Source organism: Danio rerio, chromosome 1 (assembly GCF_049306965.1).
Source record: "Danio rerio strain Tuebingen ecotype United States chromosome 1, GRCz12tu, whole genome shotgun sequence".
In the NCBI taxonomy this organism is placed as follows: domain Eukaryota; kingdom Metazoa; phylum Chordata; class Actinopteri; order Cypriniformes; family Danionidae; genus Danio; species Danio rerio.
In genome coordinates, this window is record NC_133176.1 from 50,480,583 (window position 1) to 50,495,541 (window position 14,959).

The 14,959-nt window shown below is 35.6% G+C and overlaps 1 protein-coding gene across 1 annotated transcript; it reads left to right on the forward strand.

Annotated features, from left to right (window-relative positions):
* Positions 1–5,224: 5,224 nt before the first annotated feature.
* Positions 5,225–14,564, forward strand: morc3b (MORC family CW-type zinc finger 3b; the record flags this gene model as incomplete). The annotated part of the gene is given in 6 exon segments (NM_001003579.1): positions 5,225–5,405; positions 8,266–8,338; positions 8,501–8,633; positions 11,189–11,413; positions 11,524–11,661; positions 14,438–14,564. Coding segments are annotated over 6 exon segments (732 nt in total), but the record flags the coding sequence as incomplete, so codon positions are not given.
* Positions 14,565–14,959: the final 395 nt, after the last annotated feature.

Sequence of the window (14,959 nt, forward strand, 5' to 3'; positions counted from 1 at the left end):
AAACTAAAAAGGAAAAAGATTACAATTCTCAGTAATAACTAAAACACATCAAATAAACAGATTATAATACACCACAAGGATGGTGTTCATTTGACACACATTTGTATTTTGCTTTAGATTTCTATGCATTCTATACATTTTGTGACTAGCATTAAAAGTCTTAAGATACGAGCTATGTATACAAAAAAAAACAAAAAAAAAAACATCTGATCTACACATTAATGTCAGAAATATACACATCCAAATTGAATGAATCAAACTTGCAGCTGTTGCTCTTTAAACTCTTTACAGCAAGGATTTGGGGATTACCCACATCTGGCAGTCACACACTTTCATGCGGTTTTATTCCAAATGATATTTTTACAAAAATTGGAGGTCTTCCTTTTATATTAAAATGTAATTATCTATCTAAAAAATTGCTAATTGTCAAATATTCACCAGCAGGTTCTTCTTTACTGGAAATTGTGCTGTTCACACAATTTCTCGCCACATTAATGCATTTTAGAAACAACTCTGATATTAGATTAGAAAAAAATCTATTTTTCTATTCAAATGGTTTAACAGAAATATAATTGGGATTCTCTCGATTTTTGATAAGTCTGGCAACCTATGAACAATTTATGACTAATAATAATTTTCTGTTACCTTTTAAAGAATTCAATGCGGTGCAAAAAGCAATTCCTTTAGGCCTAATTCAACTTATAAAATACTATTATTTTTATTATTATAATTTTTTTTAATCAAAATGTTATTAAAGAACCAGAGCTGAACTTAAGTGCAATTAGTTTATTCGGAAAAAAAAAATTAATAAATATATTTGACAAATTTTCCAAAATAAAAAAAGTATAATGTAAGGGCAAATTTTACTGGGCATCCTTCATTGACCTAATAAACTGAAAAAAGCCGGACTATAACCTTATAAGTACTGCATTCCCAATAGAACAAAATAGGTTCATTTTTAAATTCTTCATAAAATATATCCAGTGAATACTTTGGCAAAGTATATGGAGGTTCAAAATTAAAGCTCATTTTGTAAACCTGAATATGAAACCCTGATTTACATATTTCTTCAGTGTAAAAACACAAAAAGCTTTTGGAATAGCTTAAATCTCCATAATTACACTGCTTCTTCCAGACCTTTTAAACTACAAGATATTATTTGTTACTATAAAGATATAACTGATACATCAGAGAACTACATTACTAACTTTTTTATTTTATATGGAAAATATTTTATTCACAATCAAAAATTCTCGAATTCTCAGCCTTCTTTTTCACATTTTTTATTGAAATTGATGTTTTTATTAAATCCCTTAGACCAGGGGTTTTCAAAGTGTGAGGCGCGCCTCCCCTGGGGGGCGCCAGAGCATGTCAGGGGAGGCGCGGGAAATAAATATAATATAATAAAAATATAATTATTAAGTTTAATTATTATATGTATTTTTTATTATATTTAAACGTTTTAATTAAACAAAGAAAAAAATAATACGTCAAATATAAGAAAACCTTTTTTACCCAGAAGGCCATAGCTGTGAATTCGCTTCTGTGAATACAGGTATATGCCTGCTAATACAATGGGTCGGTTTCTGAGACCCACCCCGATTCAAAGCTGTAATGAAGCTCACGGCCCTTTGGCCGCCGGGAAGGAGGCGGAGAACCGAAGCAGTTTTAAAGTGATTTATTAATGACAGTGACGGCAGCTCCGTCTAAACCAAAACAAACGGACGGCAGATCCTCACGGAGACTGCCGTCAAACTGAAAGCAAAAGTAAAATATGTCCGGGTCCGGTCCTCCCTCGGCTTCCTCTGCCCTTGTTCCTCCTTTTATGATCCAGAGCTCCTTCCGTGGGATCTGAGGCAGGTGCGCACCGCAAGTGTATCCACTTACGCGGTGGCCTCACTCCGTTCCCACGGCGCTCGGCCACGCCCCCTAGCCACAAAAGCTTTCAAGTTCAGGGCTTAAACCCAAAAGACGACGATATGATGATCAGTATTTGAGTTTATGATTTATGTGGACAGGACCAGCTGATGAACCACAACCTTTATGTGTGGTTTGTCAAAATATTTTGGCTAATGACAGCATTAGACCCACTAAACTTCCACTATTTTGACTGGGATGGACAGTTCTTGGAACTGTTCTATTCATATTGAACCATCATCCTAGTTTTAAAAACGTTATATTAAAATACTTGTTATTACTCTGTAAATAATTGCACTTTCATGCAAATGATGATAAAAGTGAGTTAACAGTCTGACATCTGTCTGTGTCTTTATGTATATATATATATATATATATGTGTGTGTGTGTGTGTGTGTGTGTGTGTGTGTGTGTGTGTGTGTGTGTGTGTGTGTGTGTGCGTGCGTGCGTGTTTGGGAGGAGGGGGGCGCCAATGGATATGTTGTGTCAAAAGGGAGGCTCACTGTCTTAGACTTTGAAAAACCCTGCCTTAGACTGATTAAAAACAAGAAAAGTGATAGATTCTTAACTTATTATAATTATTTTGAAAATATCATGGACACATATGTCCTTCTTTTCTCTTGCTGTACTTGTGGTATTTATGTATTTGTTTAATTTGTTTCTCTCTGTCTCTCTCTCTGTTTTTTTTTTTTTTTTTTTTTACAGTTTTATAAGTGTTTATAATAAAATTTAACCTAAACTGTTAAGTTATTATCGTTGTTACTATCATTGCCCTTTTTGAGTAAGATGGAAATTTGTATGGTTGTTATTGAAGTACATAAAAAAAAACACTTGCCATGCGGTCAACTGCACACTTCCTGAATGTTTCATAATTTGCAGTTTCTTAAAGAGACCACTAGATGACAGTACCGCAACAAATTCACTAAAGCACTTTTAAAAAGAAACGCATTTTTACTTTTGGCTAAATGTTCACTGTCCTTTTATTGCAGGGTTTTTGCTTTTGAAATTTATATTTTAAAAAACTTAAACTAGAATTTTTATGTAATCTCCAAACTGTTTGCTGTATTAATTGAATATGTTTTAAACATACACACACTTTACTTTTCTGTTTCATTGATTGTATTTATTAAGCAATACAATCATTGTGAGTCAGTTTGCAATAGCAATACTCCACTATTTAGAGTAAGGCCCAAATTTATTCTGCTTATGCCCCCCAAATGTACAGGGCCGGCCCTGCTTCATGGCCACAGATGTTAAGGCAACAGGTCTGCAGTCTGAGTCCCGTGATCTTTGGCTTCTTCAGGGTTGGGATGATGGTGGAGCATTTAGAGCAGGATGGAACTTTGCGCTGTTCCAGTGATCTGTTGAAGATCTGTGAGAAAATGGGAGCCAGCTGGTCTGCGCAGGTTGGGCCTGTTGCTTTCCTTCTCCTCTGTTTCCTGAAGATCTGACGCACGTTTTCCTTACTGATCTGAAGTGCAGTGGGGAGAGGGAGATGGCTGGAGGTGTTGATGGCTGTGTAGGGAGATGGTCAGGGTGGGTGTGGGGTGTCTGGTCAGAGGTATACAGTAGAACATATTCAGCTCGTTTGCAAGATGATTATCGCTGTTGATGCGGGGGGTTAGTGTTTTGTTGCTAGTGTTGGGATGGTGTCTTGTATTTCCCAGAGATGGGTTGTGGCTGGATGGATCCGGTGCGTAAAAATGAGCTGGATAAGTTGGCGGTTCATTCCGCTGTGGCGACCCCAGATTAATAAAGGGTCTAAGCCGACAAGAAAATGAATGAATGAATGAATGAATGGTGTCTTGTCCTTGTTTCCTTGCTCCTACAAACCTGAAACCGATCAACCTCCGCCATCTTGTAGGACATCTGCAGGGGGTCCAGCAAAGGTCCAGTGATGTCCTTCAGATAAGCTAGCAACTTAACACCGTCAGGGCCTGGTGCTTTTCTTCTCCTCTGTTTCCTGAAGATCTCACACACATTATCCTAACTGATCTGAAGTGCAGTGGGGAGAGGGAGATGATGGTGTTGATGGCTGTGTAGGGAGATGGTCCGGGTGGGTGTGGGGTGTCTGGTCAGAGGTGTCAAATCTACAATAGAACATATTCAGCTCGTTTGCAAGATGATTATTGCTGTTGATGCTGGGGGATGGTGTCTTGTTGTTAGTTTTAGGATGGTGTCTTGTAGTCCTTGTTTTCTTGCTCCTACAAACCGGAAACCAATCAACCTCTGCCATCTTGTAGGACAGCTCAATTCTTTAATTGCACTACAAGGAGAGAGGAGACTTCCTGAGGAGACTTTTCTTTTTAAAGAATGTTTATTATATTTTTATTGAACAATGACAACACATTCAAATTCAAAGTTACAAAATAAAAACTATTGGAGATGTGACACTGTACAAAATTATATTAAGTTCTGACAGCATATCTTTTAGTTTTTATATGACTTATTAAACTAAGTTAATCATGTTGTAACTGAATTTTAAGCTATGCAAGCTGTTTTAAGTCAGTTTAACATAATATAAGTTCAATGGACTCAAGGTTAATTTGATTCAGCTTTTTTTTTTACAGTGTATGAATACAAATAATTTCACAGAATTATATTACTGAACCTTACAAACTTGGATAACTTTGTGTTTCTAGGGCAATGTTGACTATTTACTTAATTTATAATGCTATAAACCACTAACTTTTCCTGTATATTTACATTCATAAATTTCATATATAAAATAATATATATATATATATATATATATATATATATATATATATATATATATATATATATATATATATATATATATATATATATATGTGTGTGTGTGTGTGTGTGTGTGTGTGTGTGTGTGTGTGTGTGTGTGTGTGTGTGTGTGTGTGTGTGTGTGTGTGTGTAAAATGTATGGACTTGTTTATGTCTGGACTTTTCAAAAATGCCTTAAGGAACATGTTTTGAGTAACAGTTACAACAATATTAATGACAACAAATAAATAAAGTAGATTACATTTCATAAAAAAGACACTTGAATGCAGTGCCAAAATAAATAAAAAGCAGTCTCTGGCTTTATCTTACATATGTAGTAGTGTTTTATGGAATTTAACACTATTACGATATAAATAATCTCAAGTACTCAAGAATCCTGCAAGCAAACTCAGTGGTGTGAAGTGTTGATTAAGTGACGATAAAGGAAGCGAGGATGTCTGGATATCTATCGTTCTGCTTGATTCCCTCCTTTTTACAGTCAACGGTTCCCTCGCATCCTGGGGGGGTTGGAGCCTGAAGCCTATATAGACACGAGGAAAGGAAACAAGGGTGCACAAATAAGAATTGGGAAGCACCCCTCGAGTGAGAGAGTGTTCGCTATATCGGAACAGGGGAAGCGAAAGTGCCTCAGCACTTTAACAAACACTTCGCTCAACTTTCCTGAATATCCAGCACAGATCTGTCCCGCAGAAATGGCTGCTGGAAAATGTGGCATTCCTCTGAGCACAGTAAGTAACCGCAGTTGACACAACATCTGTCAACAATCAATGTATATTAATGCAACGTGAATCTTTCTTTGGAGGACTGGTGGCAAATATTTTGGATAAGAATGGTTGTTTTGTTAGTTGCAATGAGCTTGGTGCTATGTTTAATTTGATTGTGTTAAAAATAAACACAACTATTAGAAAGTAATTAGATTTATTACCTTACCATTAATTTATATATTAAAAGAGATCCTAGTTTATTCCACAGTTACACCAAAATTATGGATATTAAATTATGTAAGTTAAATTTTGTGGACAAGAACTGTACAAATTCGTTTATTAGAAAGTGTCTTATACATGATCATGTGTTATGGTAATTTATTTATATATAGTGCAATTTTAGTCTACAAGTCTACTAAAATCCAGATTATAAATAACATAAATAACTGAAATGTAGGTGATTTTTAAAATATTTTAAAATGCTATAATTAAAAAAATTATAAAGATGCTCTAAGAAGATTTTGTAATTTTAGTGTTGAATAATATATATGAGTAAATTTCGTGCAAATGCCAACCTTGCCATGAAAAAAAATTAAGTTTTCACCAAAATACAGAAACTGTTTCTGTTTTTTTTTTTTGTGTAAGCAAGTATTTTACAGAATTTCAAAATACTCAAAAATGTATCTGTCAATGTTTTCAAACTATTATATTTGATTTACCAAAGTCAGATAAATGGCAATTTCACATCTGTCACATCCATAACAGAGACGTGTCGGTTGGGAGGTGTCACATCCATAATGACACTTTTTCCTCATAAATGTGAAAATATGAAATGAAATATTTTTTTGTTTTATAGAGAGCCAACTTTTATCCTTTTTTTAATTAGCATTGTTTCTTTTGGGTTGTGCAGTTTAATTCACAGAATTTCTACAAGTATGTTGTATGCCGTAAACTCACAGACTTTTTTTTTTGTCAAATCCATAACGCATGTTTATTTTCCACATTTAAAGTACAAAACATGCTTACAGATTGATATTTTTCTGATCCCATAACTCTCTGGTTAGTTGTTTTGGAAAATATAAACAAAAATTTCAATATTACAGTTGAAGCCAGAATTATTAGCCCCCATGAATTATTAGCCCCTGTTTATTTTTTCCCCAATTTCTGTTTAACGGAGAGCAGATTTTCTCAACACATTTCTAAACATTTGAATAACTCATCTCTAATAACTGATTTATTTTATCTTTGTCATGATGACAGTAAATAATATTGTACTAGATATTTTAAAGACACTTTTATACAGCTTAAAGTGACATTTAAGGACTTAATCAGGTTAATTAGGTTATCTAGGCAGGTTAGGGTAATTATGCAAGTTCATATATAACAATGTTTTGTTCTGTAGACTATCAATAAAAAATATAGCTTAAAGAGGCTAATCATTTTGTCCTTAAAATTGTGTTTAAAAAATTAAAAACTGCTTTAATTCTAGCCGAAAAAAAACAAAAACAAATAAGACTTTCTCCAGAAGAAAAAATATTATCAGACATACTGTGAAAATTTCCTTTCTCAGATAAACATAATTTGGGTAATATTTACAAAAGAAAAAAAAATTCAAAGGGGGGCTAATAATTCTGACTTCAACTGAACTCTCTATGTTAATTTATGTTTTGAGATTTTACTGCAAATGTCACATCCATAACTCTAGAATTGCTCTATTATATATTGTAATTTACATCTCAAATTAAAAACCCACATTCTATGACAATATTTATAATGTATAAAATGGAATTCACAGAACAACATGGTGTGAAACAATTTTTTGTACTTAGTCACTTATGACCAGGGCCAGACGGCATCAGCAGACATTTTTTGCTATTTCTGCTGAGAATTTTGTAAAAAAATCTGCTGATTTATGCGGAATTATTTTGCGAGTATTGTAACTTAAAACTTACATGAAATGAAAAATAATAGATTTTTAATGTTTATTTAATGTTTACAATGCGAATCCATCAAGATCCACTTGTTTGGTAAGCAAAGCAAGTCTCTCATATAATATATCAACTAAAAGAAAGAAAATATTATATGACAAAATGTATTGTAAATAAATCAAATTAACACTTTAATCTTAGTCAATAATATTACTGAAATTGATAAAAAAATGATTAAATATAAATTTACATGCATTTACTCAAGTAAATAAGTAGACTCAATGATGGGCTAAAAATCTGCAGAAATGTGGATATTTCTGCACGCACAGATTCTGGGCCTAGTCATGACTAAAGCCCACATGGAATCTGTGCAAGCAGAATTTTGCAGATTTTCCACAGAATTCCATAGATTCTTAGATCATCATTAATTCTGTTTATTTACTTGAGTAAATGTGTGTAAATCTATATTTATTCTGTTTTAATTAATTACAGTAATATTATTGACTAATGTAAAAATGTTCAACTGATTGTCTTTTAGTAGAGATATTATATGAGAGACTTGCTTTGTTTACCAAATAAAGTGAATCTAATTGGATTTGCATTTTAAACATTAAATAAAAGTAAAAAAAAAAATATATATTTTTTCTTCACATATTAAGGTTTTAGTTATGATACTCCCAAAATAATTCCACAGAAATTAGCAAATTTTTACCAAAATTCTTAGCAGACCTAGCAAAAAGCATCCGCAGATTCCGTCTGGCCCTACTCATGACTCAAATTAAACAAGCAAAAATAAAAATAGCAAGAAACAGTGAATTAAATGTGACTGAATTATATAAAAACATTTAACACATTTTCTTGTAAACCAATACATTTTTTAACAAAATATATAAGATGCAAGATGCATCACTAAACTTTTTAGCATTTCAGCATAACACATTATTTCCTTTTCGCAGATCAGTCCAAAGTTTCTTCATTCTAATTCCACAAGTCACACCTGGCCGTTCAGCGCTATAGCCGAGCTGATCGGTGAGTTGACTACATCTCACTTTTGTTGACTTATTTGCTAAAAGAAAGACATCATGTTTAATTTCCGGTTTGCATACTTCTCATTATGGAGGCATATTTCAAAACGATTCATAGGATGTTACAGTTTTATTAAACCTGTGTGTGTGTTTGTGTGTATTGCAGATAATGCTTATGACCCAGACGTTCGTGCCAGACAGATGTGGATCGACAGGACGTGCATCAGAGGACTGGACTGCCTCTCTTTCATGGATAACGGACAGGGTTTGACCAGAGCCAAACTGCACAAGATGCTCAGGTACAAAGCACCATGGCTTCACTTAAGCTAATTTAGTGTTCACTTTAAGTACAGCGAGTGAAAAGTGTGTGAAATGGATTTGTAATTACTGGATGTTATAATTGCAGGGGAATCAAGAACTCTTAGTCACTTAATGCAAGGGATTCACTGTGGCCTTATGTCATTAGCACTAAAAGCCTATAACATTAAACCAACATTGAGCACCAGGGCCTACTGCCAGAACAATTAAAGGCTGCTAATTAGCTAGCTTCTTGTGATCGCTCTACTAATTCCAATATACACTATACTGTGCCTAGAGTTGTGAATGAATGAAGCTAGTTTATGAATAGTGCTGGGCAAAAATATTCGCGACTAATGACATCCTAAATAAGAGTTGTTTTAACATAGTATATGTGATACACATATACATAAAAACATTCATTCATTCATTTTCTATTTGGCCTAGTCACTTTATTAATCTGGGGTCGCCACAGCGGAATGAACCACCAATTTATCCAGCACATGCCCTTCCAGCTGCAACCCATCCCTAGGAAACATCCATACACACACACACACACACACACACACACACACACACACACACACACACACACACACACTACGGACAATTTTAGCTTACCCAAATCACCTCTAGCACAAGTCTTTCGACTTGTGAGGGGAAACCGGAGCACCCGGAGGAAACCCACGCCAACACGAGGAGAACATACAAACTCCACACAGAAATGCCAACTGACCCAGCCGAGGCTTGAACCAGTGACGTTCTTGCTGAGGTGATTGTGCTACCCACTGCACCACCATTCTGCCCTACATAAAAACAAAACTGTACAAAATACATTTGTTACATGGATATTTAAAATCATATATAATTCCTATCATAAACAAATACATTATATCCAAATATTAACACACAGTTTCTCAAATATATGCATTCATGTGTGTATTTATGTATACATAATGAATTTACACAGCACCTACACATATATTATGTCAAAACAAACATATTTTGGATGCTATAAATTATGATTAATCTATGCCCAGCACTTCTTATAATGTAAACATTTGACCAGATAATCTATTTAGTAGTATCTTGCATTACAAGTAATCAGATTACTTTTTAAGTAACTAGTAAAGTAACAAGGGCCAGATAGAATCTGTGGACATTTTTGCTATTTCTGTACAGTAAGCATTATAATTCAGTTCAATTCAGCTTTATTTGTGTAGCGCTTCTACAATGTAGATTGTGTCAAAGCAGCTTCACATAAATGGTCATAGTAACAGGAACAGTGTAGTTCAGTTTTTAGTGTTTAAGTTCAGTTCAGTTCAGTTTAGCTCAGTTCAGTGTGATTTAAATCATTTCTGAGAGTTCAAACACTGAAGAGCAAATTCATCGATGCATAGCTCTACCAATCCTGAACCATGCGAGCCAGTGGCGACAGCGGAGAGGGAAAAAAAACTTCACCTGATAGGAGAGTGAAGCAAAAAAACCTTGAGAGAACCAGACTCAGTTGGGCACGACCATTTTATTTCTCCGCTGGCCAAAAGTCTTGTGCAGAGCTTCAGTCACCGCGGTGGAGGCTGGAAGCTGGCCTCAGCGAAGACTCGTCTGTCCCTGGAGCGTCTCTGGAATCAGACTCATGTTCTCCACTCCCCATGACTATCATCAGCGCAGCAGCAGCTCAGGATACGGCCTGGTCCCGGATATGGAAACCTTGGGATCATCTCGTCACTGGTCTTGGATCCAATCAGTGACTCCGCATAATCTGAGGACCTCGGGATGAGTATCCCCAGGTGAAAAAAGAGGATAGAGAGAATAATTAGCGTAGCTGCTGTTCATAGTGTATATAAGTAAGATGCAGAAGCCTGTGTGGAACCCGCTAAGTGATGCACTGAGTGTATGCTTTACTAAACAGAAAGGTCTTTAATCTAGTATTGAACTGGGAGAGTGTGTCTGAGCCTCGGGCGTTATCAGGAAGGCTATTCCAGAGTGTAGGAGCCATAAAGGAGAAGGCTCAACCTCCTTTACTCGATTTTGCTATTCTAGGTACTACCAGAAGCCCTGAGTTTTGAGATCTTAAAGAGCGAGTTGGGTTGTAGCGAGACAGAAGGTTGGTTAGATAAACAGGAGCTAGATTATTTAGAGCTTTATAGTTGTGAAGTAATATTTTAAATTCAATACCAAACTTAACAGGCAGCCAGTGTAAGGAGGATAAAATTGGGGTGATATGATCATATTTTCTAGACCTGGTCAGAACTCTGGCTTCTGAAGTTTGTTAATAGAGGATGCTGGGCAGCCAGCAAATAGAGCATTACAGTAATCCAGTCTGGAAGTCATAAAAGCATGGACTAGCTTTTCTGCATCAGAGATGGATAGCATACTTCGTAATTTAGCGATATTTCTCAGATGAAAGAAGGCAGTTTTTGTGACATGGGATATATGATTTTCAAAAGTTAGATTGCTGTCTAATATGACACCCAGATCTTTTAAAGTAGAGCTAAAGCTAACTTTGTATCCCTCTAATTATAGGTTCTAACTAATTCTCCTGATGTGTTTTAAGCTTTGGTTTCAGTAAAAAGAGAGCTTTGAAACTTCACATTCCAGTTGGCGTGTACGGAAATGGATTCAAATCGGGGTCCATGCGCTTGGGAAAAGATGCCATTGTTTTCACCAAGACTAAAGACACCATGAGTGTGGGGCTCCTGTCGCAGTCTTACCTCAAGGCCATCGGTGCTCAGCGAGTCCTGGTGCCCATGATCACGTTTAGACGCGACGGACAAAACCAGTACGGATTGCTTTCAGTTGAATTACAGCTAGTGCAGTGCAAAGATTCCGGTTTGTATTTACACGCATGCCTTTCTGACTGATCTCTTTACTGTCTCTGGATCTGTGCAGAGTGGAGGACGAAGCCAGTCTGTGGGCGATCCTCACACAATCGCTCTTCAGATCGAAAAAAGAGCTGTTCGATGAGCTCCGCGCCATCAGCGCCGTCGGATACACAGGAACACGCATCATCATTTGGAACCTGCACACGTAAGAAAACAAACAAACAAAAAAAACATTCTCCACTGCATCAACCAATTCAAGGTTTTGAGGGATCACAGATTTACACTTTCTCACATCTTCTGCAATTGGTTTGGGTTTGTAGGGTTGTGGAATGTTAAAGACGTTTACATTTAGCATTAAAGGAATGGTTCACTCAAGACTAAAAATTTACTCGCCCTCAGGTACTACAATCAAACATTTTATATTTATTTTTAATATAATAATAAGCTTGATTTTTAAATAGTGCCTTTAAAGGGGAGCTATTATGCAAAAATCTCTTTTTTAAGTTGTTTAAACACAGCTGTGTGGGAACAGTGTCTGAATTTAGCCCGTATCTAATGGTAATAATTAATGAATTCTATTTTTTTTATAATCACACTTCATAAAAACAGTCTGCAGAAACACTTTGGTTGACATTCTCCCTTTGTATGTGTCATCAGAGGAGGAAAGTCCCGTTCATTACTGACGATCGCTTTCTCTTATGCATAGACAGCCCTGAGTGAGAAGCAGCCGATCGCAGAGTTTTAGTGCTGAAGATAATGAGTTTGTTTACATGGACACCAAAAATCCAATTTTAATGCGATTAAGACAATACTCTGATTAAGAGTCTAACATGTAAACAGCGATTTTTGATTAATTTAATCTGATTAAGGTCATAATCAAACTAAACAGAAGTCTAATTAACATGAATTGACATGTGGAGTATGCTGATTTTAGTCGAATTATTGAAGTGCAGTACAGACTTGTAAACACAGCCATCAAACTAATACCATCATGAAGGATTTTTGCCGCATTTTGCGACAGGATAGTCTATACACATACAGCTATTTGACACTATTCTCTGCACCTATCGAGTCAGAAAAGGACCACAGACACGTACATCACGAAATGCAGTATCAAATTCCATTAAAACGACACTCTTCCGGCAGTTCATACTCTCATCCAATATCTCGTTTGTCACGGGGGGCATGCATGAAATGTTCCTGAATGAAAGTAAAAGTGCCAAACTGCAGTTAAAGTCGACAAATTAAAAATGAAACACCTGAAAATTACATGAAACTCTGGAGGAAATGTGGATAGCACGATGACACAATGACGTTAATTGAATTATGTGCTACAACATGTAAAGCGGGATCATGGAAGAAACATAAAAGAAGGAACTCATGTAAACAAGTCAATCGTATTATTGTCTAATTCAGATTAAGGGAAATTATTCGTCCATGTAACCATAGTCATTAGCAGCAATGTGTTATACATGTTGAATCGAACTCGGGACGTCCTGCAATGCTGCCCACTAGGCTATGGACACAGACAAAGAAGATATTTTGAAGAAGCTGAAAAATAATAGTCACTGACAAACATAGTCGTGAAAAAATTATGTGGAAGGCAATGGCTAATGTTTTCCAACATTTTGCAATATATCGTTTTTCTGACTCAATTTCAACATAGGTTCATTCTAAAAATGTGAAAATGAAAACCTTTCTGGAGATTGCAAATTATGTAGCCAGAGGTACGGTATTGCTGCATTTCATCTTTAAAACAAACGCTAAGGGGCGGTATGATGCGGTTTCTTTTCGCGTTTACGAGCTGACTGCTTAGCTCCGTATGGACGGCATTCCCGCTGATACCAGTTTGTCCAGAAGCTCGCCATGTACGTCTGCAGACTTGAGATGCAGAGAGGAGTTGACTATGATGTTGGGGTTCGAGTCTGGTGAAGAACGGTTCCAGAATGCGGGTAAAACAAAAACAGAAGCCAAAAAATAAAATAAACAAGTAAATAACAGGGTGAAAATGTGGTAAAATCTGAAAACGTGGTAAAAATCAGGCGAGGGCTTTCTTTTTCTGGATTGCCTTTTAAAACTGCCGCTTGGGTTTAGGGATGTGTGTGTGGGCGGGTTTGTGCTTTTGAAAACACTATTGGTTGGGTTAAGGGAAGGAGGAGGGTGGGTCATTCGATCAGTCAGTCGTTTGACGGCGGCCTCTGGGGGACTTAAGATCTGGTGGAATTTAAGATCTCAAAAAGCGTACACAGCAGCCCCTGGTGCAATGCTCGAAAACGAAAACTGCAACAACAAAAAATTAACCTTGAGGGACGTATTTCGTGATCTACAGAAATATATACAGGGGTACGTTTTCAGAATGAGTCTGGATTGCACAATTTAAATTTTGGGTGAACTATCCCTTTAAAAATAAACATTCTGTCACCATTTACTCATCCCTAGCTTGTTCCAAACCTGTTTGAGTTTCTTTCTTAATCAGGTAATTTATAAGTTTTTTTTGTTATTATAAACCAAAGTTTCCTGAGTAAAATAGATATATGTCCAGATGGATAAATGTGAGGAAAGCCTGTGAAGAAAATCTGTATGAAGGACTGTGCATAAAAGACTATGTGTAAAAGACAGACTGAGAGATTCTCTCTTGAGTTTTCCAGCTGTTGTTTCTAACAATATAGTCTGTCTTCTTGCATCAAAACATTAAGACTTTTTCACAGAAGAAGCAGACTCCACATCACTTTTTGCTGACATTACAGGACATGTTGTTAAAACAGATGGCCATCTAAAATGATAAGTTTGCTAAAAACTAAATTACATTTCAAAACATATATTTTAGAAACAAAATTTCAGCTTATTGCTCTTTATTGTGTTTAAAATCTAATAAATACAGCCTTGGTGAGCATTAGGGACTTTAAATATTAGATAAACGCTTGTGAACTTTTTTTGTATAATTTGAGTTTTAATAATGACCCATAACTTGTGTTTTATAGGACAACAAATGGCGAGACTGAGTTTGACTTTAACACCAGTAAATATGACATTCTGATCAGGTGGAACATCAGTGAGAGAAGCAACGGTGACCTCGCCATGATCCCAGAAAGTGAATACTCATTACGGGTGAGCGGAAATATCTTCTAGATAGAGTTGATGGTAGAAACTAGAGTTGAATAATATATCGTTTGATCATCGATATCACAATGTGAGTATCCGCAATAGTCACATCGCAGGATTAGATTATTTATCAAAGATTAAAAGATAAAGATATTATTATATAATATGTATATATTATTGTATAAAATTAGTTATACAATGACAACCATGTCCTTTTACTATTGATTTTTTAAAGTCTTTGTATTTGAATACAGTTAGACTCCAAAGAAAACCGTAAAGCACTGTTTATTTGACTTTTTTTATTTGTTTATTTTTGCTTGTAATTTACTATATTTCATGCAGATGCACCGCATAAAAAAGGTCAAAATAATTAACTCCTTTCAAATCAAGCTATTCAAATG